Source organism: Neomonachus schauinslandi, chromosome 2, assembly GCF_002201575.2.
Source record: "Neomonachus schauinslandi chromosome 2, ASM220157v2, whole genome shotgun sequence".
Lineage (NCBI taxonomy): Eukaryota > Metazoa > Chordata > Mammalia > Carnivora > Phocidae > Neomonachus > Neomonachus schauinslandi.
Genome location: NC_058404.1, coordinates 183,218,025 through 183,245,759, shown reverse-complemented (window position 1 = coordinate 183,245,759; position 27,735 = coordinate 183,218,025). Strand labels below are relative to the sequence as shown.

At 51.5% G+C, this 27,735-nt stretch overlaps 1 protein-coding gene across 1 annotated transcript; it reads left to right on the top strand.

The window, feature by feature from the left end:
- Positions 1 to 1,103: 1,103 nt before the first annotated feature.
- On the top strand, positions 1,104 to 27,472 carry SLC34A2 (solute carrier family 34 member 2). The gene is made up of 13 exons (XM_021679450.2): positions 1,104 to 1,131; positions 11,835 to 11,949; positions 12,052 to 12,186; positions 13,216 to 13,344; positions 14,816 to 14,959; positions 16,263 to 16,374; positions 18,889 to 19,084; positions 19,872 to 19,967; positions 20,374 to 20,494; positions 21,635 to 21,802; positions 23,256 to 23,372; positions 23,463 to 23,587; positions 24,960 to 27,472. The coding sequence occupies exons 2-13, from the start codon at positions 11,838 to 11,840 to the stop codon at positions 25,584 to 25,586; spliced, it is 2,082 nt and encodes a 693-aa protein (XP_021535125.1). The 5' UTR covers positions 1,104 to 1,131; positions 11,835 to 11,837; the 3' UTR covers positions 25,587 to 27,472.
- Positions 27,473 to 27,735: the final 263 nt, after the last annotated feature.

Below are 27,735 nucleotides of genomic sequence, written 5' to 3'. Positions count from 1 at the left end.
CCGAGGGAGGAGATAGCTCTTGGTTTGGGGATGAAACCAATGGGCCCTTCCGCTCTTCCTTTGTGCGCAGCTGGGTAACTAGTAAACTAAGTCTCACTTACCTTCCCTGTAAAACCAGGACCGTGTGGCCGAGGGAAGGCGCGTGGGTTTTGGAATAAGATCCAGGTTTGATCCCCACTTAGCAAATCCGAGTAATGCTATGCCATGCCCCCTAATCCTTCCAGAAGCCTCAACTAGAAAGGAAGCTACTCTCACTCCTGGGAAGGGGTTTGTGTGATCATCGAAGGTCAGCCCTCACGTAACTGGGTAGCTGTTAGGACAAGTGTCGTGATAGGCTCTCCCTGGGACAGGTCTTCTCACAGCCGGGATGGACAAAGATCCACACGGAGAGTACAGAGGGCAGAGAAGGGTGAAATTAGGGACACGGTCTGCCAAAGCCCGGATGAGCGGGCAGGGGCACCTTTCTAGAGGTGAGAGCAGCCCCTCTCCCCTTGCTCAGCCTGGCTAATCCAGCCCAGCCCCGGTGGCAGACCCAGGGCTCCAGATGGCCAACTGTCTTAACTGCAGAGTCCAGGCTACGAGGGCAGAAAGCACCCCAAAGACTGATAAGGCCGAACAATCCTGGCTTTGTTTTGGAAGGATTTGTCCCTGAGTTTCCAGTTGGCTTTTATCTGTGTCTCAACGTCTCTGACCTCTTCAGCCTCACAGGAGCTAAACTAGAGGAGTCAGGGTCTTGCGTTGCAGAGAGCAGGGGACGGGGTGCGGTTGTGGGGCGAGGGGCGGCCGGGGGCTAGCCCAACTTGCTGGGCTGTGCGGCGGCGGCCGGCGCTGGGGCGGTGGGGTGCGGGGGAAGGCGCGCGGGACGGGCGCTGCCTTCGGGGCGCGGGGCGGTGTGAGGCTGTCCGCAGCCGGGGCGCCCGGCTTTCCTGCGAAGCGGGGCGAGGTCACGATGGGCTCGTTAAGCCGGCAGGTAGGCAGTGCCCCGGCGGCAGGCGGTCCTGGAATGTGCGAGGGGCGTGATGACAGCGGTCGCCGGCGGCCTCTTTGCGCAACACCTTCGCTATATATACCCCGGCCGCCGCGCTCCACCTGGGTGCCTCCCTGGGTCCATTACCTGCGCTGGGAGCGCTGGTGAGTACCGCCGCCGGGCCAGACGCTTCCTTCTCCCTTCTCGCTCTGCACAGAACCTTCATTTACTCCCCCCTCCTCCCCCCCCCCCCCCCCCCCCCTCATTCTTTCAGCTATCCCTCCGATGCTGACCCTCCAGGAACTTGGTTGGCTTTGGGCTGCTGAAGACCAAGTAATACACCTTCCCTAAATTTTCAGATTGTTGTTTTTTGGTTTTTGGTTTTTGTTTTTTTGGTTCTCGCTGTGACTGCTTTTTGGCTGTCACAACTCCCACGACGACGCTGTTAGTGCTGGCCATGGTATTACTCAGCCACAGCTGGGGGTTCTAAAATTATACATGTTTTGGAATTCGTGGTTTGGGGAGGGGAAAATGGGGAGATGGAAGGTGCCACCTAGAGATCAGGACGGTGGGGCTCTCTTTTTGGTTATTCACTAGCGGTGTGACCTAAAAGCAGGTTGCTCTGAGTCCCTGGGCCTCAGTTTCGCCCTCTTTGTGAGAAGGGGAAGGGAACCCTCTCCCAGTGTTCCCACGCGCTGAAAATTCTAGGTTTGGGCAGCTGTCCAGTTAATGCCATTCCCACCAGTGTGACTTCCATGTGCCACCATTCTTGTTTGTGGTGCTATTGATCTAAAGTGACTGCAGGATGACGTCTAGTTTGCTGGTCCCATCAGGGCAGGCAGCCATGCGCACAGGGCCTGTCTTTTCAGCTGGGGGTGGGAGAGCCCTCAGTTTTTCAGTGTTTTCAGAGTCAGAGGGGACCAGGTGAGCAGTCTGGGGGAATGGCTTGCGAGGAAATGTGCACAGGTGTGGTCAGGTTGGGGGGCACCCAGCATCTCCAGGCTAGAATCAGGTGGCACGTGGAGTGGAGTGGATTCAGTCTGCAGGTTCCCGGAGGCGGATGCCCGCCACCGGTAGCTGGCACTGAGGCGAAGAGCCTTAGAATCACTCAATTTCCTTAGGGAGGTGGCAGTTTTCTCAAACGTGTCGATTTCATGGAGGCAGCTTGTGGATTTCATCACTTAGAATCCCCTGTCTCTCCCTGTTTCTATTCACATGCGATTTCTGTGTTAGCCCTGCTTGCTTCGGACCTGCTTGTCTTTCTCTCCCCCCCACCCCCCCTCCTGAGCTGGAGTTCTTTAGGTTGTTCAGGCTTGGGTATTCTTGAGAAAGTTGTGCTCCAGAGGAGCACCCATTATTTGAGGTTGTTAAGAGTGTTTGAATCTCTCTGCTCCTGCCAGCCAGCCTGCTGATAATGATCTCTGTTTTTGTACCTTTGGGAACCCGTGGCAGGAGAACATGCTTGTACAAGGTTTGGATGTTGAACAAATTGCCCCCTCCAAAATCCACCCCAGATCACTCAGCCATCTCACGGAAACAAGTCCCCAGTGGTGGGAGGACGGACGTCTGGATTATAGCTATTAGGCACAAAGCTGACATAAAAATAGCCTGGATTCAGTTTAATGAAGAAAACAGCTTCTTGGGATCAGTGATTTGGAATAAACTTTCTTTTAAGATTTTATTTATTTTGAGAGAGAGAGAGAGACAGAGATAGCATAAGCAGGGAGGAGAGGGAGAAGCAGGCTTCCTGCTAAGCGGGAATCCCAGGACTTTGGGATCATGACCTGAGCTGAAGGCAGAAGCTTAACCAAGTGAGCCACCCAGGTACCCCTGGAATAAACTTTTTTTTTTTTAAGATTTTATTTATTTGACAGAGACAGCGAGAGAGGGAACACAAGCAGGGGGAGCGGGAGAGGGAGAAGCAGGCTTCCTGCCGAGCAGGGAGCCTGAAGTGGGGCTCGATCCCAGGATCCTGGGACCATGACCTGAGCCGAAGGCAGACACTTAACGACTGAGCCACCCAGGCGCCCCTGGAATAAACTTTTAATACCATTTTCAGCCACCTTCCTCCCTGCCTGCCCTCCTCCTGTCCCCCCACCTCAACCATAGGAACTGCAGAATGGCAGTATCAACAGGAAGTAGTCAGGACATCCCACTCAATTTAAAAAAATGCACCAGAGTGCAAAAAGAAGGCTGCAAACAGATTGCAAGATGTCGAAAGTGGTTTCGGCAATTAGCTCTTTTAACACCCCACCCCTGACACAATGCAACAGAATTGATATAGTTAAAAGTGAATTGCAGGATTTATTTTAAAAGTTCATAAATGTACATTGAAAGTGCATCATGAGGGTGTGGTTAGGTAATAAGGCCCAGGTTTAAAGAGATAGAGTAAATGTCTTTTTAAAATCCCATTCATTCTTATAGTCAAAAGTCTAAACTAGAGCCACTCATCAATGCAAAACCTAGGCCAATTGCTTCTGTCTCCTGTCCCATGCAACCCCCCCCACCCCATGTCTTTGGGATTATTTTGCCTTGTGATGGCTGAAGGAAGCTGAAAAACAGTAGCCATTGCCCTCCTGGGCATTTTTGAGTCTGGGTCATTCCTTCAACGTATGAAAAGATTTCTGAAGCATATTGACGGTGGACTCAGACTACCTGAGTTTGAATCCTGAAGGTGTAGAGTCTGTATAACTTGAAGCAATTAATTTCTTTGTGCCTTGGTTTCCTCCTCAGTATAATTAGCATGAAAGTATAAGTACTTAAAAGTAAATTTGCAGAACTAAAGTGCCTGTGAGGTGGGATGGGTTAATTTCAGTAGGGGGGCTGGGGAGGAGACTGTGTGCTTGTCTCTCTGCCTCCTCCTCCGAGGGAGTACAGGCAGCCTCAGCACCCGTCCTGGTTGGAGAAGCTCAAACAATGCAGAGTGGAGGGGTTGGCTGACTGCCAGGTGCCCTACATTTTCCCCACTGCCCAGGTCTGAGAAGAGCCGCGAAGTGTCCTCTCCTTGGCCTGCAAGAGTTCCTCTTGGCATGCGATACACATGTGGATGCGGGAAGTCGAGCCAAAAGGGTTATTTGGCTCAGTTGTAGGGCTGAGTGGTGGGGAGCAAGGGAGCAGATGCATGATCATAGCCACGTTAAAAAAAAACAAACAAAAACATATCTTTGTGGGTATTAGTACCAAACAGCCAAAATAGATGACTTTATCCTTCTCTGCTCTTTTTGGCAGGTAGCAGGAGTGTGCCCTTGGGAGGGTAGGGAGAGAGAGCAGCTAGATCAGAGGATACCCTGGGGAGAGAGCCTTGGCGGGGGGGGGCGGCTCAAAGGCTCCAAAGACCCCTGCTGATCCCCAGAGCCCCTTCCTAGAGAAGCAGGTTCCAGACAGGCCAGTGTCTGCCATCCCACTGGGAGAGTGGCCTTAGATTCAGGTTGCGGCCTCTGTCCAGCTCAATCAGTGTCACCTTTTCCTGCTTAGCTGAGACTCCTAAAAAGGCTTGGCCTATGCCGAATCCAGGTCGCTGGTATGCCAGAAGCCTCTGTGGGAACAGCAGCCTGTCATTACAGCATTCTTGGCTGGCATTTCTAGCCTTTTGAGCAGGCAGGAGGGACCCCTGCAGAGGGATAAGGTCTGCCAGCTCTCTGGCACGTCCCTGGAGCCTGGACTGAAGCCCCTTGGTGCCACGCGGCTGTGATGGGGCCCAGGGGATTCTTCCTCCCTCTGTCTCAGCACCTGGCTGAGAGGTCTGTGGAAGGGGCCCCAGCTTTGGAACCAGCATTCCTGGGTTCCAATCCTGACTCCATGTGCAGGTAGCCGTGGGACTTCCTTAATTTCCCTGTGCCTCATTCTCTACTGGAAAGAACGTGGTTATTGTAAAATTTAATGAGGTCACGGATCACATAGGACCCCCCCCCCCCATCACAAAACAATGTTAGCACATTTCTCTCTTGTGCTTTGGGTTCTTTTAGTGGACACACATTTCCAGAGGGTTCACTGCTGTGCCGGGCACTGAGATAATGAGCTTATGGTCTAGGGCAATGCATTGTCCGTGATGCAGTTCATTCCACAGAGTTCTCCGTGTTTACTCTACCAGGCACTCTGCTCAGGGCCTCACCTAGGCCCAATAATCAGTCAGTCCTGCCACAGCTCAGGGAGGGGGATGATATTATCCCCATTTTGGAGATGTTGAAACTGAGGCTCAGAGAGGAAGTTCAGGGTCACACACCGTGGTAGGCCTCTGTGGAGCCGGTCCTCAGCCACTGTGGGGTATGCTCTTGGTGCTGTGTGCCAGGCTGCTTCCTAGCAGCAGACCTGGCAACTCCAGGGGCCTGGAGGAGGAGGCCCGGAACCGCCGCCTCAGGGCCAATCACGGAGCGTTGGCTCCAGGTCCTCCCTTTCCTCCAGATCCGCAAGGTCAGCCCGCACAAGAGCTGATTGGTGCCAGGTGCCCTACATTTCCTCACTTCCCAGGTCCTGAAAGGAGCAACCAGCGCTGTGGGGGTGGGGAGGGCCTGGAAGGGAGTGGCCAGCAGTTGTCCAGTGCTCTGGGCTTGGTCCGATGGCTCTCCTGGCTGCCTGCCCCTGGGGTGGCGGTGAGGAGGGGAGGCAGGGCTTAGGTGTGTGGGCCTGTCCCTCCTCTTCTTACCAGGCAGAGCCCAGCACCCTGAACCCCCAACAAACAATGATGGAGTACGTGAATGTATCCGAAAAGGAAGTATTGCACGAGGTGAGATCATTGCCTCATCAGGGAAGTGTTTGTGAAGAGGGGATGGGCTTGGACAGACGGTTGGACTTGGGATAGGGAAGACAAAAAGAGTTCCAAGAAGGAGGCGTGGAGACATTCCACAGAAGTGTTCTTTTGCTTTTTGGCGGGACTGGCAAAGAATAAAACTGAGGGCCTGGAGCTGAATGAGGCCAGCACAGGCCTCACAGAGTAAGTCAGTATTCCAGACAACATCAGCGGGTCAGATCCCTTGCCATGATGTCCTGTTCCTCTCTGCTCAAGTACAAGTGAGTGTCTGCTGGACCCATTGCTTGCGGTGCTCGAAACGACTGGGACATTGGACCATGGAAGTGTCTGTTTCTGTATTTGCTAGACACTTGGTGATCACTCAGAAATCCAGTCCCTGAAAACATAATTGAAATAGGCAAATAATCACCCTTCTTAGACCTAAGTGCAGACGAGAGTTTCCCAAGCAGGGCTGCTGTGACATTCAGGGTGCAGTCTCTTGATGCATCCGCTCTATCCAGCAGATCGTGTCCAGCCCAGCTGAAGGTGAGGACGAACAACCACTCATGGGTAAAATGCAGGCTTGATTTGTTTCCTAGTCAGGGACCCAGGGCATCCCTTCAGCAAACCCTGTATGCGGACTCCTCCATTCACAAATGTAAGGGGCCCTACGATGTGTAGTCTATTGAGCACTGGGAGAAAAAGCATAACATATGGGTCTTGCCCTCTGAAACTTAAATCCCAGTTGAGAAGGCTATAGAGATGTGCAGAAGAGGTAGGAGAACGATTCTAGAGTGAATTAAGATTATAAAAAGAGAGGTCGTAGAGGGTCACGATAATTTTCAAATTCTTCCTTCAAACTACTCTCGAGCGGAATAAGCCAAGTATATAGGAACCCCTGGCAAGTCTGTGAGTAGTTCAAAGTAGTCCCTTGCAAGCTCAAAGCAATGCTTTGTGTCCTATCTTTTTTTAAATTTTGAATTCATAGAAGTCTTGCACTCTATACCATAATATCCCTGCTTGTTTTCCAGTAATAGCTGAAAACCACACAAAGTTACAACGTGTCAAACACTATTCTGAGAACTTTTAATACATAACACACTTAAGCATAACAATCTTTCATCAGTCATCTTACCCTAATTTGACATACAGGGAAACAGAGAAGCAAAGGAACTAGCCCAAAGTCACACAGCAAATGGCATCACTGAGAGACCTTTTGGGTTGTCAACACTAAGGGTGAGGGGTATGTCCTGAATAGAGGCCAGGGAGGCCGCATATCCTACGATGCACAGGACAACTCGCACAAGCAAAGCATCATCTAGCCCTAAATGTCAGGCTGAGAATGTGCTCCACGGGGAAATATCACATCTCCAGTGTAAATCATCCACCAGTCAAGCTGCTCAACCTCCCTGTCCCCCAGTTATGGGAGTAAAATCAGCGCTCCAGGAAAATAGGTTTATGTCATGGCCAAGGATATTGTAAATCCGGGCCCCAACCTCACTGACAGGTTGAGCTGTGTTTAAAAACTCTTGTCACTCCCCTGCCGGGTGACTTTGAACAAGTTGCTTAATCTCTTTTTGCGCTCCAGGTTTTCCTGTTTGCAAGTGGGGATGAGCATGCCCCCTTTCTTGCATAAAGATTGCAGGAGATAATATGTGTCAAGGCCCAGCACAGCACCTGGCCCCTCGCTGGTGCTCATTAAATGGTAGTTATTAGAAATCAGTGGCTGTGTGTATGGCCGAGAGCCCTATGGTCACACAGGCGCCGCCTGCCTGGTACGCAGGGATGATCCGAGAGGCCTGCAGGACTCAGGCAGGGGCGGAGGGAGGGCTTGGACAGAAAGATGAGGGGGGGCTTATGGAGGTGGGTGCTACCTAGGCAAGAGCAGAGAGTGACACCCTACAGAGAGGATTCGGGGTCCCAAATTTAGGCCAGTGTGATGTGAGGAGGGGGATCATTTAGGGGGCAGTGGGCAGTAAAGAAATGGGGAGTCCATATAATCACAGCTGGGTGTTAGAAAAGTTAACCAGTGAGAGACACTGGGGCCCAAACCAGTTAAACAGGCTGCCATGTGTTGATCGAGGCAGGAGGCGCTGGGGCTCAGCCTGGGGAGGTGGCACGGACAGGGAGCCGGAGACCACAAGCCGCGATGCTCCCAGCTCCAGTCAGCAGGTCCTGGTGCGGGCTGGGTGCGCGTGGGGGCGTCGGAGATGGGCTTGCAGTTCTGGGAGGCTGATAGCGGGAACTGCAAACAGCCAAGATCCACGGAGGGGGGAACATCTGGGGTGATGGGGAAGTGCCGACTGCTCGAAGGGGCCCCGCAGACAGCAACGAAGGGACGGGAGGCTGAGGTTTGCAGGTGGAATGCTTTTGTGCCAAAAGCTGGAGTGGCAGGTGCTTTGAGACTGAGTTCACCTAGCTCTTGCTTCCTCCCTGGGCTCTGTATGCGGAAGTGGGACGCTGACTTCTGCCGCCCCAGTGTTGAGAGGCATCTTCCCACGTGCCTAGTAATGGGGCTTTCATCAGATACAGGGCATTATTGCGTGACTCATCCCTTCCAGGACTGTTCCAGGCCTGGAGCTGAGAGGCAAGCATGGACGCTGGAGTCAGATGTGTTGTGGCCCTGGGCCAAGTGGCTGTATCCCTCTGAGTGCTTTGGTTTTCTCGTCTGTAAAATGGGAGTAACACTAACCCCTCTCAGGGTTGCTGGGAGGAGGAACCTGAACCCATTGATCGGACAGGTTACTGTCCCAAACACCTTGCAGAGATTAACTCATTGAAGCTGCCTAATAACCCAATGGATTATGGACTGTTATAAGCCCCGTTCTGCAGAGGGGAAACTGAGGCATGGAGCCAGTCGAGTGACTGGCTCGGGTCACAGTGGATCTGGGGCAGAGCTGGAGTATGATTCTGAACCTCTGTGCTATGTAAAGTACCCAGCCTAGTGCCTGACTGAAATGAGAAGAGCTCTAAGATTGTTTCTTTCCCCAAAACACTGGGGCTAAGGATCCCTGTGTTGGGAGAGTCACAGAGGTGACTTTAACTACGCTCTCCGAAGCATGGAGGACTGGCTCTGTCTTTTCTTATCTCTGTGCTGTTTCAAACCCGAACCAGTTCACCTGCAGAGTGGCCTTAAGCTGAGCTTAGAGCTCTCTCAGGCCAACCTTGGTCTCCTCCCCAACCACCCAGCTCCACCCCACCTCCCCTGCCTGGGCTCCAGCCTTGTAGCTGCCTCCCAACACCCCCCAGGGAGCCCCCCCCGCCCCCACCCTGCCCCGGGTCCAGCAGGCCTTGAGAACAGCAGGCTTTGCCCCACCTTTGACTGTCAGCTATAAGAAGGCTCTTCATTGAGCCTGAGGGAGGAGTCGAACCTGTGGCAGGCACAGCAACTCCAGAAGGCCGCACATCAGAAGCCGGCCTGCTCCTAGAAACCAGTCGAATGCCATGCAGAGAATACCCAGCCCAAGAGCGTCTGTCAGAAAAGGCTCAGGATTCAAACTGACCCGGGTTCACAGCTCTACACCTTGGGGCCTTGGGCAAGTTACTTAGCCTTCTTGTGCCCCAGTTTCGTCATCTGTGTAATGGGAGAATAATAACTCCCCGAATGGGTAGCTGCGAGGTTGAGCACAGCCCAGCTCGGTAAATACTGGCTCTCTCGATGGCCAGGCAGGTTCCAGCATCCTACTCGGAAAGCACGTGAGGCCTGTTGTGTGCCAGGCCCTGTGTTGGATGCTTGTTAAGTTGAAAGGCAAGCCAGTGCCTGCAAGACGTTCTTCCCTGTGATTGTGGAAGAGCGTGTCATGCCCTGCAGTTCGTGGGGAAAGTCGAAATTCTTTAGCCTAAACAAGTTGATGAAACCCCTTCATGATGGGGACACCCAGAATCAGCTTAAGTCCTGGCTTTATCAGTACGAATAACAGTGCCGGCGAGGCTGTCCCTGAACCATCATACTTTGTGGGTCTGGGGTTGGGCTGCATCTCTTAAAAGAATTGGGAAATTTCTTTCTTTTTTTTTTTTTTTTAAAGATTTTATTTATTTATTTGAGAGAGAGAGAGTGAGAGAGAGCATGAGAGGGGAGAGGGTCAGAGGGAGAAGCAGACTCCCCACTGAGCGGGGAGCCTGATGTGGGACTCAATCCTGGGACTCCAGGATCACGACCTGAGCTGAAGGCAGTTGCTTAACCAACTGAGTCACCCAGGCGCCCAAGAATTGGGAAATTTCATACAGAAGAAAAACAAGTCACCCACAATCCCATCACCCACTCTGAATCCCATGCAGCATTCCCAGATCCTATGAGAACATGCTGTGAGTGGGACAAGGAAGTACCTTTTCAATTTAGCTAAAGCATTTTCCTGGGTTTTTTCTTTTTCTGGTTCTTTATCACCTTTTTAATGGCATGCTATTACATCGCATGGACCTAGCATGGTTAATACTACAATTACCCTATTTTTACTTTTCATCTCTTTGACAGTGCACGGTGCAGCAACGTCTTTTCGGTCGGCATCGCATTCATTCAGTCAACCCCCATTTATTGGGCATCTGCCAATGTGCCAGGCAGAGATGCAGACCCTCAGGATGCAGTGATGAACTAGACAGAGCCTCTTTTTGGGGGGTAGAGCTTACATTTAGGTAGGCAGGAAGTAGATCCTTTTAAGAAAAATGGGAAAGGAGTCAGATGGACCTAGATTCTGGGTACATCTCTTCAAAGAAGTGATCAGAACAGGGAGGTATTTTGGATTTTCTGGGGGAAAATATTTCTAGATTCTTAATTCCTAGAAGTGCAGTGACTAGGTCAGAGATGTCTTTTTAAAAATAAAGCACTTTATAGTGGTGCTCATCTCACTGCATCTTCTCCAGCATAGCATATTATACCTAAAAAATAATTCTCTGCTGATTTGATTTTTCGAAACTTATCTCCCTGTTCTCTTTTGCATATCGTGGGTTGTTAGTGGGGCCAAAATTCTTATTTTGTAGTATTTCAGCCACCTGTACTTCCTCTTCTGTGAATTGTTTGTCCCAGTGCTTTGTCCCGCACCTGTCTAACGTGTGTCAAAGGACAAGGACCACAAGGAGTGGACTTCCAAGTATGTCAAGAGCCACACTTACTGTCCGTGTAAGCAAGAAAGGCTTTGTTGAGAAAATGGGTTATGAGGAAGTCTCTATCAAAGGTTAAAAGGAATGTGGTTCTGACAAAGTGTCATTAATCCAGGCTGCATGGCATGGTCCTAATTGCCTGCTTAGTGGCAGGCACTTCCTAGGTATTGCCACTAATGTCATAACCCTGCAAAGTATGAAGAACTATCCACATTTTACAGATGGGGAGACATTTATGCCTTTATGCTCAGAGATATAAAAGGACATTCCTAAACACACACCCACTGATAAGTGGCACCACTGGGATTCGAGCCAGCTCCAGTGTGTCACGCTGCTCACAGAAGACAGGGTGGTAGGCAAAGCAGGCAGAACGTATATGAGCATCTACATGTATGTTAAGTCCACTGGATGAGGTTCAACGCAGATCTTTAGCCTAGAAATAAAAAGCGGATGGGGGAACCCATTGGAGGACTTGAGGACTTGGTGTTCCATGAGTTGATGAAAATGGATAGGTTCGCATCCCCTTGCTGACTAAAGGAGAGTCAGACAGAGGCTGAGAGAAGGAAGTGAGAGAAACCAAGGCAAGTTCAGCTGACTTGAGGCTAGAGTGGAAAAACACTGTAAGACATAGTTTGATGTAGTGACAGCTGAGGCGAGCAGTTGAGGGAGACCCAGAGGTGGAAATATGGCACTCAAGAGCCCACACTTGGGGCGCCTGGGTGGCTTAGTCGTTAAGCGTCTGCCTTCGGCTCAGATCATGATCCCGGAGTCCCGGGATCGAGTCCCACATCGGGCTCCCTGCTCGGCGGGAAGCCTGCTTCTCCCTCTCCCTCTCCCCCTGCTTGTGTTCCTGCTCTCGCTGTCTCTCTCTCTGTCAAACAAATAAAATATTAAAAAAAAAAAAAAAGAGCCCACGCTTGGAAGGTACATAAGCACAACACCCTTCATCTCTCCCAAATCTCTGTGGTCTCTGGTTCTTCCTGTCGTAGCACCTGAGTGTGACGCCTTTGAGTGGCTGCTTCTTTAAGCTCTGTTTTCCGTCCACAGACCATGGCTCCTTGGCCCGAGTTGGAAAATGCCCAGCCCAACCCCAGTAAATACATGGAAGGGACCACTAGTCAGCAGTCCACCACACCTGGGAAAGGCAAGGAGCCCGACAAAAGTAAGTGCTGTTCGTCCTGCCCCAGCCTGGCCTCCTGTGAGGACCCTCAGAGACTCAGGTCTGACCTGTATTCCTCATGGCCTCCATTGCTTGTTTGGGTAGATGACACCGGGACGCCTGTGACCAAGATCGAACTTCTGCCATCCTATTCCACCGTGGCACTGATAGAGGAGCCCACCGAGGTGGCAGACCCCTGGGACCTGCCTGAGCTTCGGGACACCGGGATCAAGTGGTCAGGTAAAAGTGGGGGGGGGGGACCCCCATCAGTGAGGGGTTGGGCTCACGGTCTCCACAGTATCGTCTCCTTTGTGTTGTCCTCTTCCTTCCCGGTGCTCTGATGCCCTTCAAACAAAGGTCCTGGCTAGGGATACCTCCCGGCAGTCTTGGAGGCTTCGAGTCCAAGCACAGTGTGAGAATCGGGGGACCTTTTGTTCTCCTTCATCCAGCACACGTGCTAGCATTGGAGTACCAGCCAGGCCAGGCACTGTGGTGCTCCTTATAACCAACCCACTGTGGGCCGACTGGGTCCCGGGAGCTGTGCTCTGCATGCAGCCGTGAACAGTCGAGGTCCCTGCTCTGAGATCTCCTGGATGGGGGGCAGGGGCGTGTCCTCACCTAAACGTGGGCATCGAGGAAGGCTTCCAGAAGATAGAATATACAGCCAGCATGGCTGGCATGCAAGCAAACGCTGCATTTCTTTTCCGGGTGCAGGGTGTAGGGTCTGTCTGCAGATCAGACAGCTGGGAGGGAGGAGGTGAGAACCGTAAGAGTGAGCAGAGAAAATAGCATCCGAGGACATAGCATTCCAGGATGTGTGAGCGCCCAAGCCCACCTCCAAATGGAGGCCGTGATTGCTACCTTGCGGCCACATTCTAGAAAGTATTCTGTGCTGTTCTGAAGGTGCTCAGGAGAGCCATTATCTCTGACCCCACACTTAGCAGGTGCCAAGTGCCCTTAACTGCCTCACTCAGCAACACTGGTGCAGCTGAGCATGGAGTCTGGTTTGCCTGTCAGTGCCCCAGACCCCACCGAACCCCTCCTCCCCAGAGCTAATCCTTTAGAGACTTCACCACAGGCTTCAACTAAATGGACTACAGTGGTAATTGCTTTGAAAACTGCAGTCATGGATGCGTCCCATCTCTCGGCCTTGTTTAGCCCAACCTGGGGCAGGGGGGTGGGGAAGGGGAGGAGGGGGAGCTCTGAGCTCATTGCCAGACTTGTGAGTTTCAGGCCCTAACAGCCTTCCTCCCTTTTCCCCTACCCCAGAGAGAGACACCAAAGGGAAGATTCTCTATGTCTTCCAAGGAATTGGGAAATTTATTTTGCTTCTGGGGTTTCTCTACTTCTTCGTGTGCTCCTTGGATGTCCTCAGCAGTGCCTTCCAGCTGGTTGGAGGTAGGGATGAAAGGGACAAAGACCTGGGGTGGGGGGATTTTCGTGGTATTTGGTTCAAATAGGCACAAGTCAGCAAGTCCTCTCCAGTTGCAGCCTCTCAGACTGTTTTAGGATGAGAAGTCACCTCACGTCTTGTGAAGTCATGCCCCTATTTTATAGAAGAGAAAACTGAGGTCTATAAAGGGGCTGTGACCGGCTGAGGTAGCTTAGGCCAGCAGCCAGGGCTGGAGCCAATTCCAAGCTGTCGGCTTCCTGTGTTTGTCCACTGACCCTGGACAGGAAGCTGTCTGACAGAAGGACTTATCTCAAGGATCCCTGCTGTCTTGGGCCTCCCACCTGAAGAGATTATTAGCTAGGAGTGCTCTCTAAGCTAAAGCAATTGTGGAAAATCAGGGCTGGGCCTTAGCTAGAGAAGGACAAGGGTCCCAGAGTTGGTGGATCTGCATCCTTAGCAGTTTCTAAACATCTTCCGGGACTGAGTGTGGCTATACAGTGTGAGGGGGGACCCAGGAGTGAGATCAGTGTCTGCTTGGTCACCTGTGTTCCCCTGATGGGTGACGACATTGATAGCCAGCACTTTGAATGCCTCCTGGCGTCCTGCACATTCCTTCCCAAAGCTCTTCCCATTTACGAGGAGCATCCGGAGGCTGAAAGAGGTCATGCTGCCCAGCCCTTTGTTTCATAGCCTAGAGCTGGTGTAGTGGGATCCAAACTCAGATCCCAGTGACATGGAAGACAGTCGATTTTTATACCCCTTGGTGCCTTTCTTGAGAACTCATCTTTGTGACCTGGGAGAATGGGGGGAGGGGGCACTTGTGGGGATGGATGAGGGGCAGACTGACCTCCTGGATGCCACTCCCAGTCCCCCCTGGTCCAAGGCAGCATCAGCAAGGGCTTTCACTCTCTGAGTACCTGACAAGTGGCCTCTACCCTCTCTGGGCCTCAGTCTTCAATAGATGGGTTGGGGAATGGATTGGTGGTCTTGGGCATCTGAGGTTAGGCTGGGGCTGGAGAATGGGGGTTGGGTAAGGTGGATAGATAAGAATGAGAATATCCATTCCTGGGAGATAAATCTTCTGAATGGGGAATACATCCTAGAGACAGGAATGAGGGCATCAGGAGACTCACTTGACACCCATTGGGCCAAGTAGAGTTGAGGCCAGGTTGGTGACCAGAGAAGGCTAGAGGAGGGCTTGCTGTGGGAAGGAATGACAGAAGTATGGGAGGCTGCAGGGTGAAGGGACGAGGAACAAGAGGTGGTGGGGGTGCATGGGGAGCTAGCTCACAGACGTGGAGGCACGGTGCCAGGGCAGCACTAGCAAGAAGCCCATGGAAGTAAGATTCCATAGGTACCAGCTGGGCTGGAGGCGGGCCTCGCCATCCCCCCTCAGCCAGCTGACTGTGTCTAGAGACGACCGGTGTATCCGGTGTCCGCCTAACATTCTTGTGACCGTGTCCTTGCTTTTTTCAGGAAAGGTGGCCGGACAGTTCTTCAGCAACAACTCCATTATGTCCAACCCCGTGGCGGGGCTGGTGATTGGAGTGCTGGTGACTGTCCTGGTGCAAAGCTCCAGTACCTCCTCGTCCATCGTCGTCAGCATGGTGGCCTCCTCACGTGAGTCCAGGCACCTGTGGGCCCAGACATATTCCGGGCATTTCCCTGTCCAGCTGGGGGGCCTGGGATTTACTCTGAATATGTCCAGGCTGGTCACCGGTATCTTCCTGTCTTGAGCAGCTGTGACGTGCCCTGCCTTGTCCCAGGCAGCGTCCTGTTTCCATCCCCGTGGCTGGGTCTAAAAATAGTCCCCGAGGCTTGAAGACTCAGCTCTGAATTCTCTGGAACTGTATTGTCCAGTCCAGCAGCCACTAGCCACATACGGCTATTTAATTTTGTTTAACCTCAATTTATTTTAATTTAAAAGATAAAAACTAGTTGCCGGGTTGCACTAACTATGTTTTTGGGGAGCGATAGTCACTTGTGGCCAGTGGCTGCCATATTGGGCCATGTACATTTCCGTCACTGCTCAGTGCTAAGAATAAAGGCGTGTAATCCCATCACGCACTGGCTTGGGGACAACTGAGCTTGGGAAGCTGGCATTCCGAACTTGAACCTACTGATAGTTTGCTCTGGCTAAGTTGGGACAGATACTCCGGTGGTGGTGGTGGTGGGGGGGGGGGGGGCTGCAATTTAAACAGGTTAATTTTCAGCTCACACCAGCGTTTTTAGCAAAATTAACTAGATCTTTTCTGGGCTAAATTAGAAAAAGGTATTCTTCAAAATAATTTTCCTTTCAGGGCAGCTGGGTGACTCAGTCAATTAAATGTCTGACTCTTGATTTTGGCTCAGGTCATGATCTCGATCTCAGGGTGGTGGGATCAAGCCCTGTGTCGGGCTCCATGCTCAGTGCGGAGTCTGCTTGTCCCTCTCCCTCTGCTTCTCTCCCCACTCATGTTCTCTATCTCTAAAATAAAATCTTAAAAAAAAACTTTACTTGCATATGTTAGAACATTGTGACAGTGTACTAATTGTGTTAGAAAAAGAAATTTGCCATGATAAATACACAAGTCCTTAAACATTGTTTCCTGTTTTCCCATAAGTTGGCCTTGCATCTGTAATAGGGAGGACAGAGAAATTTAGAAAGGCACTTGTAAACTGGGGTTCACAGAAGGGCTTCTTCATGGAGTCTGCGGAGTCCCTGAAATTATGTGCCTGAAATTTTTTTTGGTACACATGCATATTTCTGTGATGAGCTGTCCTAGCTTGCATCAGATTCATAGCCTGGTGCCAACCCCAAAATGGTTAGGAAAGGCTGCTTTGGCAATTACCAGCTTGACTGAGGTCAGTCTGGCCACATCGGGACCATGGCCAGGCTGCCTTCCTAAGCTTGCTAACTCACTTTCTCTCTTCTGCCCTCTAGTGCTGAGTGTACGTGCTGCCATCCCCATTATCATGGGGGCCAACATTGGGACCTCAATCACCAACACCATTGTGGCGCTCATGCAGGCGGGAGACCGGAATGAGTTCAGAAGGTAGGAGGCTCAGAATCAGCCTTTCCCCGCCATGAGGCTCATTGATTTGGGCCAGGTTGCCATAACTACCTTTAACTAGCCCATGAGAACATGTTGGTCATTCCTAGAGCTCTTAGAAGTAACCATAGTGGAGTACAGCTGGGGGTTGGGATCACATACTTACCAGCTGATGAAACTCAGCTCCCTGGTCTGCATAGCCAGGATCATTGGCTGTCACCACTATTGTCCATAGGACTAAAACCAATCCTACAGGTAAATGCTTAGCAAGGTACTTGGCAGGCAATCGGAGCTCCCTAAATGCAAGCCCTAGCTAGAAGCTTCCCTGCCATGTTGGTGTAGTTAAAACAAGGCCAGTTAGGATAGGATTTACTATCCCGCTTAGTCAGAAATAAATATAGCCTCCTAAAGCTTCCTCTTTGGCTGAGCTCAACCCCTGCCACCTCCTCTTTGTTCTTCACTTGCATGCCAATTAAAGGCAAAATACAGTTTTTGTGGATGTGGAAGATCTGAAAATGGGGCGGGTTGAAACAGGCAAAGGGAACCCTTTCCTTCCAAAAGGTTAATGGGAAAATGAAGCACATTCTCAGCTTGCCTTCTAACTGATGGGCTTTTTCCAGAAGTTCTTAAAACAGAGAAGCAGTTTGTCTACGTGATGCAGTCACCCCACGGGTCGGGCAGACAGCATTATGCAGGCTGGCTGGGTGGTCAGCAAATGCCATCCCTCTCCTGTTGGTGAACTGGCAGGTGGCAGAGGTCCTCAGAGTTGCTCATTTCTGCTCAGACACAGCTAACCTTCTTTGGTCCCTGATGAAATGTCCTGAGGGTCGCAATAATGATACAACATTATCCAGGGGGGTTGTTAATTTGATCTTCTCAAGAAGCTGAGTAGACTTTTCTTTGCCCCATTTCATTAATACAGAAACACAAAGAGGTTAAATAATTTCCCTAGGGGGCATGGCTGGGACTCAATCTAGGTTTTCTTCCAGATTTCGGGCTCTTTTCACTGCTACATATGAAATATGAACTTGCCAGATACAAACATGATCTATGAAAGTGCCTGCACATAGGAATATAATTGAACTAGCCCACCCCTCGTTTGTTTTATTTAAATAGATTGCTTTCAGTACCATCTTTGGAGATGTGCATCATTCTTTCCTGGTGGCTTGGAATACCTCCGTAGGTTTCCGGAAAAGTAATGATGACGATATCTGACACCTACAAAGGCTCTTAAAACATTTTGCCAAACTACTAAGAAATATTTACATCACTTTATATCGCTTTATGAAGATGTCTTAAATCACCTTTTCTAGGAAGAATAAGTTATTTTTAAAAATATTAGCTGATATGGTAGGCAAAGATTTGCACTTACAAGTAAATAAATTGTAAATACATTTTACTACTAGTGAAGTTAAGCATTTCCCGCACATGTCCTTTTTTGGTTTTAGGTGTTTTTTGCACATGCAGATGTGTTTTTTTAAAAAAGATTTTATTTATTTGAGAGAGAGAGGGCACGAGTGTGTGGGTGGGGGGAAGGGCAGAGGGAGAGGGAGAAGCAGCCTCCCTGCTCAGATCCATGGGCTCCATCCAATCCCAGGGGCCCCATCCGTGGGGCTTGATCTGAGCCCAGGACTCTGGGATCATGACCTGAGCCGAAAGGCAAATGTTTAACCAACTGAGCCACCCAGGCACCCCAACATGCAGATGTTTTTTAAAGGAAACTTTTTTTATTGAGGAAAAAAAAAATCTCATTTCTCAATCTGGAGATAGGATGGAATTCAGGGGAACGTACGAACCTTCTCAGATCTAAATTGTGGTGTATATTGGCCTTATTTCCTGTGCAGGCCGTTCAAACGTTTCATCGGAGTCTCAAGAGCTTAACAAAGTTAAGAACTCAGTTGAGGGCTTTAGTTACCACCATACTTCTGGCCCCCATCTTTCCCCAGGCAGACTGTCTTCAATGGGCGTGATTCAGAATAATGTGTTTCTGTATTAATGAAATGGGGCAAAGAAAAGTCTACTCAGCTTCTTGAGAAGATCAAATTAACAACCCCCCTGGATAATGTTGTATCATTATTACGACCCTCAGGACATTTCATCAGGGACCAAAGAAGGTTAGCTGTGTCTGAGCAGAAATGAGCAAGAAGTGTTCTTGATGCGGCACTTCCAAACGGTGGCCACTGAGCTCACTATTGTAGCCATAACCTGTCTACTTCCCTTTCCCCCACAGAGAGAACTGAGTGCTGTCTGGCTTGTGGCAAGGGCTCTGCTGGGCAATGGGAGACCAAGGGTCCTGGTCTTCTATTCCCCTACGCTTGCTGGCCCTCAGTTTCCTCATGTGCCAAATGGGGATATTGATACCGCCCACGTGGGGATTGCTGTGGGAATGTGAATGGGACATAGATAGGTGACCCCCCCTCCCCCTCCGGCAGACAATGCCATCCATGACCTGCCTAGACCGGTGCCCACTTGCTTGTTCACTAATCCGACTGTTGGCTTGGGGTGGGATTCTTATAGGGCTTTTGCAGGAGCTACTGTCCATGACTTCTTCAACTGGCTCTCCGTATTTGTGCTCTTGCCCCTGGAGGCAGCCACCCACTACCTGGAGATCCTGACGGACCTGGTGGTGGAGACCTTTAACTTCAGGAATGGGGAGGATGCCCCAGCACTTCTGAAAGTCATCACAGACCCCTTCACGAAGCTCATAATCCAGGTAACCCAGCCTCCTTCAGGGAGGGAAAGGAAGGAACTAACTCCTCCCCTCCCCACCCCCGCCATCCCCCTACTCCTTCCAACTGGGCGGAGATGGTGGAGAAGCACGAGGGTCTATAAACGCTGCTCTTTGGTCGCCTCTCAAAAAGGCCATGGGGAGGCAAGACTTCGGGGACACCGGGTAGCGGAACTGGCTTTTTTGGTTTTCTTGACTTCAACAAGAGTCATCTTTATTGGGGTGGGAGCGGGCGGTGACCAGTGCTTCTCAAGACTCAGACTCCATTGGGTGCTTGGGGCCATTTTATTGCCCCTACTGACCTCGGCACCCGTGGGCTCATGGATAAAGCATTATCCTGCTCCTAGCCAAAGAGGAAGGTTGCTGTCCTTCCCTTCCATCTCACCCCTCTGCTCCCTAGGGTCATTGAAATATTGTTGAAATAAATTTTAAAAGGTTTCGTGGTTGTTACCTTGGAAAACAGGTCAGCTGAGACCTTGCCCCTTATCACCCCTACCTTTGGGTTTGCTGTCATCCAATGACCATCTACTGCGTGCTCCTAGCTACCAGCCCGTTGTTTAGAGGATCATTCATTTCTTTGTCAAGCACCTGCTAACGTCCAGGTGTGGTGTTCCATCCTGGGGTGCCGATGGAGTGAGTCCTGACTCACTCCTGCAGGGGCTCTCGGTCGGGCTTATGTTGTTGAAGCCCCTTTAACTAACAGAACTTCCTATGTGCCTGTCCCTCCTCTGTACTGGGGACGTGCTGATTCTCTCCTGTCTGTCTTCCTTAGCTGGATAAGAAAGTTATCAATGAAATCGCAATGAATGACGAAGCCGCCAAAAACAAGAGTCTGATCAAGATTTGGTGCAAAACTTTTACCAACGTGGTATGTTTCTAAGAATGTTGCTGGGTGGGCAAACTCTTGCATCTGTGCTTTAAGCAAAACTTTTAATTCAATGTGGGCAAATGAGAGGTAAGAGGAAGTAAAAATTGGCCCGTGAGAATCCTTAAGGAAACAAGTCTTTGAATGCTGGATGGACAGACAATGCAGTAGGTCCAACCCATTTTGCCCCACCCTGAACCGTGTATACATTATTCCTGGCTTGTTATTTTCATGTCTTCCGTGGCCACCTGTGTTCCCATTTATGGAGGGACCTGTGGAAACAATGCATCACACGTCCAGACACACACATTGATGTGTGTCTCTCTCCTACTTGCCACATAGCCTGCCAGTCCCCACCAAAGTGAGTATTGTGGACTATACATCCCATTTCTCAATGTTTGTCATCCAGACTCAAATGAATGTCACTGTCCCTTCGCCTGAGAACTGTACCTCGCCTTCCCTTTGTTGGTTGGACGGTTTGTACACCTGGACTATCAAGAACGTGACCTCCAAGGAGAACGTTGCCAAGTGTGAGTGGAACTCAGCAGAGCATCAGCCATGGGGATGGGCTGTCTGGGAGGTGCTCATGGTGTTCTTTATCTGTGTGAAGCCCATTAAGTGAAGGAAAGCAGTGCACTAAGGATTCACTGAGCACCAGCATTACACCAAGTCATGAACTATGCACTTTCATAGCAGCGAAAACAAAGGCTCAGGGACAGGTCCGAGTTCCCACAGTGAGGGGCAGAACTAGGACTTGAAGCCCGATTCCGCTGGCGGTTCCATAATGCACCAGAACTCATCAATAGATTCCAGCGTGCTCCCTCCGTATGCTTTGGTATCCCTTGGGCTCTAGGGAGACACCAGCCAGATTTGCAGGAGATGTGGGGCCCACACAGAACAGAACAGATACATTCACCCTGAAGTCACGAGTCCCTGCTATACAGCAGGCCCCATTCAAGACCCTGGAGCCATAGCACTGATCAAGGCAGTGAGCCTACATGATGCTCCAATTCTTTAAGAAGCTAGACTGTTGCCCTAGGAATCTTGGCCTAGACATCTTTAACTCTTCTAATCATTCCTTATATACCCATGTGTGTATCTCTGCTTCTCTTCCTCTTCTCCACACCACCCACATTCATTCTGAGCAGTAAAGGTTCCAAGTGTGGTTTACCTCACAGCATCCATGAGTCTATCACCTCCCATGTTCTTGGCGGCACTATCCATCCATCAATAAAACCATATAATTGTGGGGCCACACAGGACTTCTAAAAAATAAGGAGTTTTACAGTTAGCAATAGCTCCTACTCTGACTTGCCCATCCTACCTTTGCTGCTCAGACTCTTTGTTGTAAGTATCCTTGGTTTCATGAGTAAAATACACCATGGGATTTAGAGGTAGAAGAAAGCTCCCAACTAACTCTGTGACTGCAAGGATTTCACTTCATGCTCTAGCCTCATGAGGCCCCACTGGCTAGAACAGAGCCTCAGGGTCACACTTAGCTGCAGAGGGAGACTGGGAAGTGTGGTCTTTATTCTGGGTTGCATAGGTCAAGCTAACAACCAAGATTGTGTTACTGTCATACAGAAAGATGTTGGGGAATGAGTAACAACCTGTGGCTTTGGGGGGGGCCCCATGGCCCTCCTAACAAGGGCTTTCCATTGTCTTTTCAGGCCAGCACATCTTTGTGAATTCCAACCTCCCAGATCTTGTTGTTGGCATCATCCTGCTGTTAGTCTCCCTGCTGGTCCTCTGTGGCTGCCTGATCATGATCGTCAAGCTCCTAGGCTCCGTGCTCCGGGGACAGGTAGCTGTTGTCATCAAGAAGACTCTCAACACTGGTAGGCACCCTGACCCACCTCCCCTGCCAATTCTGGGCTTTCTAGGGCATGGCATCACTGTGGCCACTCTCGGGGTGGTGGGGGGCGGAGGGGGACTCCTTTAGATTTTTATCTAGCAATGGCCTCTGCATGGAGTTTCTCTCTTGGATCTGATAAGCTGAAGAAGTTAAGATGCCATTTGCCCTTGAAATCGTCCTTGGTGTCTTGGGTGGAGTCTGGGGAAGTAGGCACAAGCTTCTGTCACATTTGAAAGGTCCTGAAGAAGAGCCAGCTCAAATCCAGAGATCTGTGAGATAGACCTTCCTTCTGGCAGGTTTTCCTATACCCAGGACTTTCGGGTCTGTCAGGATCCCTTAGGAAAAGGGTAACGGATGCCCACCCTGCTCCCCACTTCCCTTCAACTCTTGGGAAGAAAACATGGTTCCAGACAATACGTCAGCATCTTGAGGCAGCCAATGCAACCCCACTGGCCAGGAGAAGCTCCTGATGAGTATGGCATCCTGGCCAATGAGAGTGTGCCAAGCCAAGGACATCCCTCCCCATGAAACCTCAGTGAAATGGGGCCAAGAATATCTGCCTCTCAGGGTTGTCCCAAGGTTGCCATATGGCTGAGCTGGGTGACTCTGGGCACCTGCTGGGTATGCAGGGCCTAATCCCATATGGGTGGTACCAAGAGCTCCGTGTATGGGACTTCTGAGCTGCTGCCCTGTGTCCATGCTCCTTCACAAAGGTGGAAGATCCACAGCATTGGGAGGCCAGGCCAGGCAGGACAGAGGCCCCAGTGCTCCAAGTGCTCTGTGGGAGGAAGGTGGTTATTTGGGTGGAGTCTTAGTTCCACTGCTATAACAAATTATCCTAGGCTGGGTAGCTTGAACAACAGAAATGTATTTCTCACAGTCCTGAGGGCTGAGAAGTCTGACCTTGGGGTGCCAGCATGGTCAGGTTCTGGTGAGGTCCCACTTCCTGATTTACAGATGGCCACCTCCTCACTGTATCCTCCCGTGGAATGAGTAGAGAGGAAGCAAGATCTCTGTTCCACAAGGGCACTAATCCATTCATGAGGATTCCACCCAGATGCACTAATTACCTCCCAAAGGCTCCATTTCCTTATACAATCACACTGGGGGTTAGTGTTTCAACATATGAATTTTGGGGAAACATTCAGCCCATGACATGTGGGTTTAGCATCTCTACTTCTGAACCTCAGTGGATGTGTGTATTTGTCTTCATAACACACGCACATTCTTGGCTCCACCATCCTAATGTGCAAGGTGAAAGGATTCTAAAAATCCGATTTGTAATTTCTGACCGTGGCGTGGGGTGAGGAGGCTGCTGACCTGACCCTCTAGCCCAGCCCATGCCCCTCCAGGTCCTCTGGAGGTGCCAGCTGGGACTCCAACCCAGGCCTTCCTTAGAAGACCTGTGACAAATCTCTTTTCCTTCTGTCTCCTAGATTTTCCCTTTCCCTTTGCCTGGGTGACTGGCTACCTGGCCATCCTTGTGGGGGCAGGCATGACCTTCATCGTGCAGAGCAGCTCCGTGTTCACATCCTCTATAACCCCACTGATCGGTGAGTTTCTCCCTCTCTTCCCCTTGTTGCCACTACTATCTCCCATGATCCCCTGGGGCTGATGTTCTGGTTTCTGTATTTTCCTGCCAGGTATTGGTGTGATCAGCATCGAGAGGGCGTATCCGCTCACGCTGGGCTCCAACATCGGCACCACCACCACAGCCATCCTGGCCGCCTTGGCCAGCCCCGGCAGTACCCTGAGGAGCTCACTGCAGGTTAGGAAAGGCTGAGCGGGCTAGGGGCTCTGGTGGGCTACAGCCCCATTCGTGGGCTTGCCAGCAGATGGTTTTGAACAAGAGCCAAGTTTTTCTCTATGTTCAACACTGTGAGACCTCCCCCATCCCTGGTGGTGGTTGAAACAGAAGCGGGGGGGGGGCCACTACTTGGTAGAGGAGAGAAAGAATATTCAAGAAGCATAAACACTTCCCATCTACTCGCTCCCCTCTTGGGGAACTCTGCCTGGACATTGGGAGGTCACTTGGGCTCTGGGCTCAGAATTTAGAAGAATCAGGGGGACCTGCCCAGATCACCTCAGTTACTTGGGCAAGAAGACCTTTGGCATTTGCATTCTTGTCCTGCCTTTCCACACTAAGTGACCTTAGACAGGTGACCTAACCTTGAGCATCAATTCCCTCATCTGAAACCTGGGAGCCATATCTCATTAGGATTATTCTAAGGCTCCGATGTGACTCTGTCCGGACAGAAATCTGAGTGTAGAATATAAATTTGAGCCCTCCACGTAACTGGAAATTTTCAGTAGCCACATTTTAGAAAACTGAAACAGGGAGATCAGTTTTAATAACGTATCTGATTTAACTCATTATTTCAACATGTAATTGATGTAAAAAGCTGGTGAGATGTTTTACCTTCTTTTTTGGACTAAGTTTTGGAAATCCAGTGTGCTACACTTGCAGCCCATGTCAGTGTGGGCTAGCCACGTGCCACGGGCTCAGCTGCCACACGTGGCTAGTGGCTACCATATTGGACAGGTTGGTCCTGAGCCCCTCACATGATGCCTAGTGCAGAGGGGGCCCACGGGGAAGGGGCGAAGTGCGTGGCCTCTGGAGCCAGGCTACTTGGGTTTGAACCCCATCTCTACCATCTCCTACCTGTGTGACTTTGGGCAGAGCCTCACCTCCTCCTCAACTGGCTCCGTTTCCTCCACTGTCACATGGGGATCATGATGGTCAGCAGCTCCGAGGATGTGTTTGGAGGGTTGAAGTAATCCACATGGAGCCAGCTATCCAGCAAGCCGCTCCTTTGCACTCCCCCCCCCCCCCCCGCCCTTAACTGCCCCGCCCGCAGCCGCAGGGGCAAACCCCGGGCAGCATCTTCATGAAATTCATTGTTAGATTTTTGCCTGGAGGACTTGAGGTGGACTGAGCTGTGATTCATCTGGTCACCTCGCTCGCCCTCCCCCCCCACCTGCACACACACACAGTAAGTCCTCAGGTAATGCAGGCCCCTTCTGAACTGCCCTCTGAAGACCAGGAAGACCCCTGACTCTGCTCAGGATGCCTGCAAGATCCAGCTCCCCGACAACCCCAGGCACCAGACCCACTCACCTGTCCCACCTCTTGGTTGCAGATCGCCCTGTGCCACTTCTTCTTCAACATCTCGGGCATCTTGCTGTGGTACCCGATCCCGTTCACCCGCCTGCCCATCCGCCTGGCCAAGGGACTGGGCAACATCGCAGCCGAGTACCGCTGGTTTGCCATCTTCTACCTGATCTTCTTCTTCCTCCTGATCCCGCTGGCCGTGTTCGGCCTCTCGCTGGCCGGCTGGCCGGTGCTGGTGGGCGTGGGGGTGCCGATCCTCTTCGTGATCCTCCTGGTGGTGGTGCTCAGTGTCCTGCAGTCGCGCTGCCCGCGCCTCCTGCCCGGGAGGCTGCAGAACTGGAACTTCCTGCCGCTGTGGATGCACTCGCTGCGGCCCTGGGACGACGTGATCTCGCTGCTCTCCGGCTGCTGCCAGAACCGCTGCTGCTTCTGCTGCCGGGTCTGCTGCCGCACGTGCTGCCTGCTCTGCGGCTGTCCCCCGTGCTGCCGCTGCTGCGGCTGCTGCCAGCGCGGGGACGACGAGCCCGAGCTGCCCGGCAAGGCCCCCGAGGCCTTTGATAACGTGGCCATGAGCCTCGAGGTCCAGGACGCGCCCCCTGCGGCTCAGGGGGAGGCCCCGGGCGCATGGAGCGCCTCTAGCGGCACGGCCTTGTAGGGGGGCGGCAGGATGGGCCCCCATCCCCCCGGGCGCCACGCGCCTTCCCCTGCCTGGCAGGGAGCCGTTCCCTCCTGAGAAACGGTGTTCACGGCAGGCCCCCGCTTTCATGGCCCTTGGCCCGGTGCGTCAGCCCGCACGGGAGCTTCATCTCGGCGGGGGCTCCCCAGCTTCCGCTGGCGGGAAGGTGCGCAGCGATCCTGCAAGGCCGGGAGGGACGAGGGCTAGGGATGATCACACTGCCCACCCCTGCCCCCGCTGGGTGGCTCCGCAGGACCCGGCGTCAGACTCCAGCCGTCCTCTTCCAAAGGAAGCCCCGAGGGAGGGATTCATGGAAGGTTCTCAAAGACGCACGTGTTAAGTGTGCACGTGATGATGTGACGGTGAGAACAACGCTCAGCCATGCCTCTCTCTTACCACAGATTTGCTTCAACCAAGAGCAGGAGTCCTTGCCCCAGACCAGACCCCTTCGGGGCAAATTGTGTAGTTGTTTGGAGACTTGGTGAGGACCACAGAGGTGGGCCTTTCCCCCTTTGCCAGAGCTCCCCAAGTCCCTTGTTGGGTGTCCTCACCTGGGCAGGTGTGGCTCATCTAAGCTTCCCTGCTGTGTCCTCGCCCAAGTTTGCAGGGCGGGAGCCACGTCTGAGCTACCAAGAGAGGTTCAGGGAGCACTTTGGCTCACCTGTTGGCTCCATCTTTCTGAGAAGCAGGTGGTCCTGGTCCTGAGCTGGGCATTTGGAGGATGAGAGCTGGGGAATGGGGAGCACTGGGGGTGGAGATGGTTTATCTGCTAAAAGGGCCTAGGGCTCTTCTTGACTTGGCTAATCTAGAAGCCAAATTGACCATCGTGGCTAGAGCCCAGTGCTGCCCTCTTGGTCAGATAAAATCATCCTTGTTGAGTCTTTTGGAATAAGATATGCAGCCCCTCTGAGTCCTCTGCCGCCACCTTGAACCCCAGGAAAGACATGGGACAATTGCTTCTATCTGCCCCCTCGCTCTCAGTGCAAGATAGATGTCTGCGTTAGCTGTTTGGTGGGCAGCTTCCATTCATCCATCCAAGCCAGAAACTCTTTCCAAACATTCTCTCACATTCCCATAGGTAGGTAAGCTCCGATTTCCTGCCCTTTCTCCATGCCTGCGGAGAGCCAACCTTTTCCAGAGGGCAGAAACTGGGGCATGGCCAGACTGCCCCCACAACGGTGATCATCAAGTAGCAGTAGGGGTCCGTGTGTGGCTGGGGGTCCAAGGGCAGTGCTCCTTGCCCCCGATGCCTTCTCTGTGCCTTCTAGAGCGGCTTGCTGTCTTCACACCTCCTCCCTCCACTGCTTCTCAGCCTGAACCGTCCCAGTCTGCCCCGGGAGAGGGAAGGATCCTCAGCGGAGTCCGGGGGAGGGGATTCAGTGCAGCCACACTCCAAGACCCTATTCTCCCGCATCCTGACTTATGCGTCACCTTAGCAGGTTGGGATGCCAAACTGAGCCCTTCTCTGACCCTTAACCCCTGTAGATACCAATTCCCAAACAGAGCCATTTATACTCTTATATTTATAGTTGCACATCTGTACAGCATTTTTCATAAGTTATGTAGTAAGTAGTAGTGTGATTTGTGTTTTGTAGTGCTCTCATTTGGAAATGAGGCCGGGTTCTACTACGAAATATAAAGAAAGCACCTTTGTATATTTTGTAATACTGCCTTTTCAACGCGCCTCTATAGCTGCACCTGGGCCACACACCCTGTAAATATGTAAGTTAAGCCTGGGCAGGGCTGTGGCCCTCTTTGCACACTGACTTTTTTTAAAAATTGGATCGGATCCTTGTACCTGCGTTGATTGTAATTTTTTTTTTTTTTTTTTACTGGTTGTGGGAAGGGAGAAATAAAAGACAATCAAACCCTAAAGGAGTGTGTTGCTTTCTGTTACAGAGAAATCGGGGCTTCCTGGGTCTGTTTCCTAAAAACGTGGGCTCTCTTATACTCAGTTAACATCACCACCCACCTCTCCACCACCAGGGTCAGCTGCGTCATTTGCGGGGCCCCTCGTTCAGGAGCAGAAGGAAAGTGACCTTATAGGCATTAAATATAAAGCTCTCCTTCCTTCAGTGCTCTCTCTCTTGACTTAGGGCTTTTAAAATGTTGCTGGGTGGTGTTATTC

Excerpts from the sequence above, each read along its gene's own strand:
- SLC34A2 (XM_021679450.2), top strand. The coding sequence starts at position 11,838 with ATGGCTCCTTGGCCCGAGTTGGAAAATGCCCAGCCCAACCCCAGTAAA. Across the intron at positions 16,375-18,888 it reads GACCGGAATGAGTTCAGAAG|GGCTTTTGCAGGAGCTACTG; the intron begins GTAGGAGGCTCA and ends GGATTCTTATAG. Across the intron at positions 23,373-23,462 it reads CTCTATAACCCCACTGATCG|GTATTGGTGTGATCAGCATC; the intron begins GTGAGTTTCTCC and ends TTTTCCTGCCAG.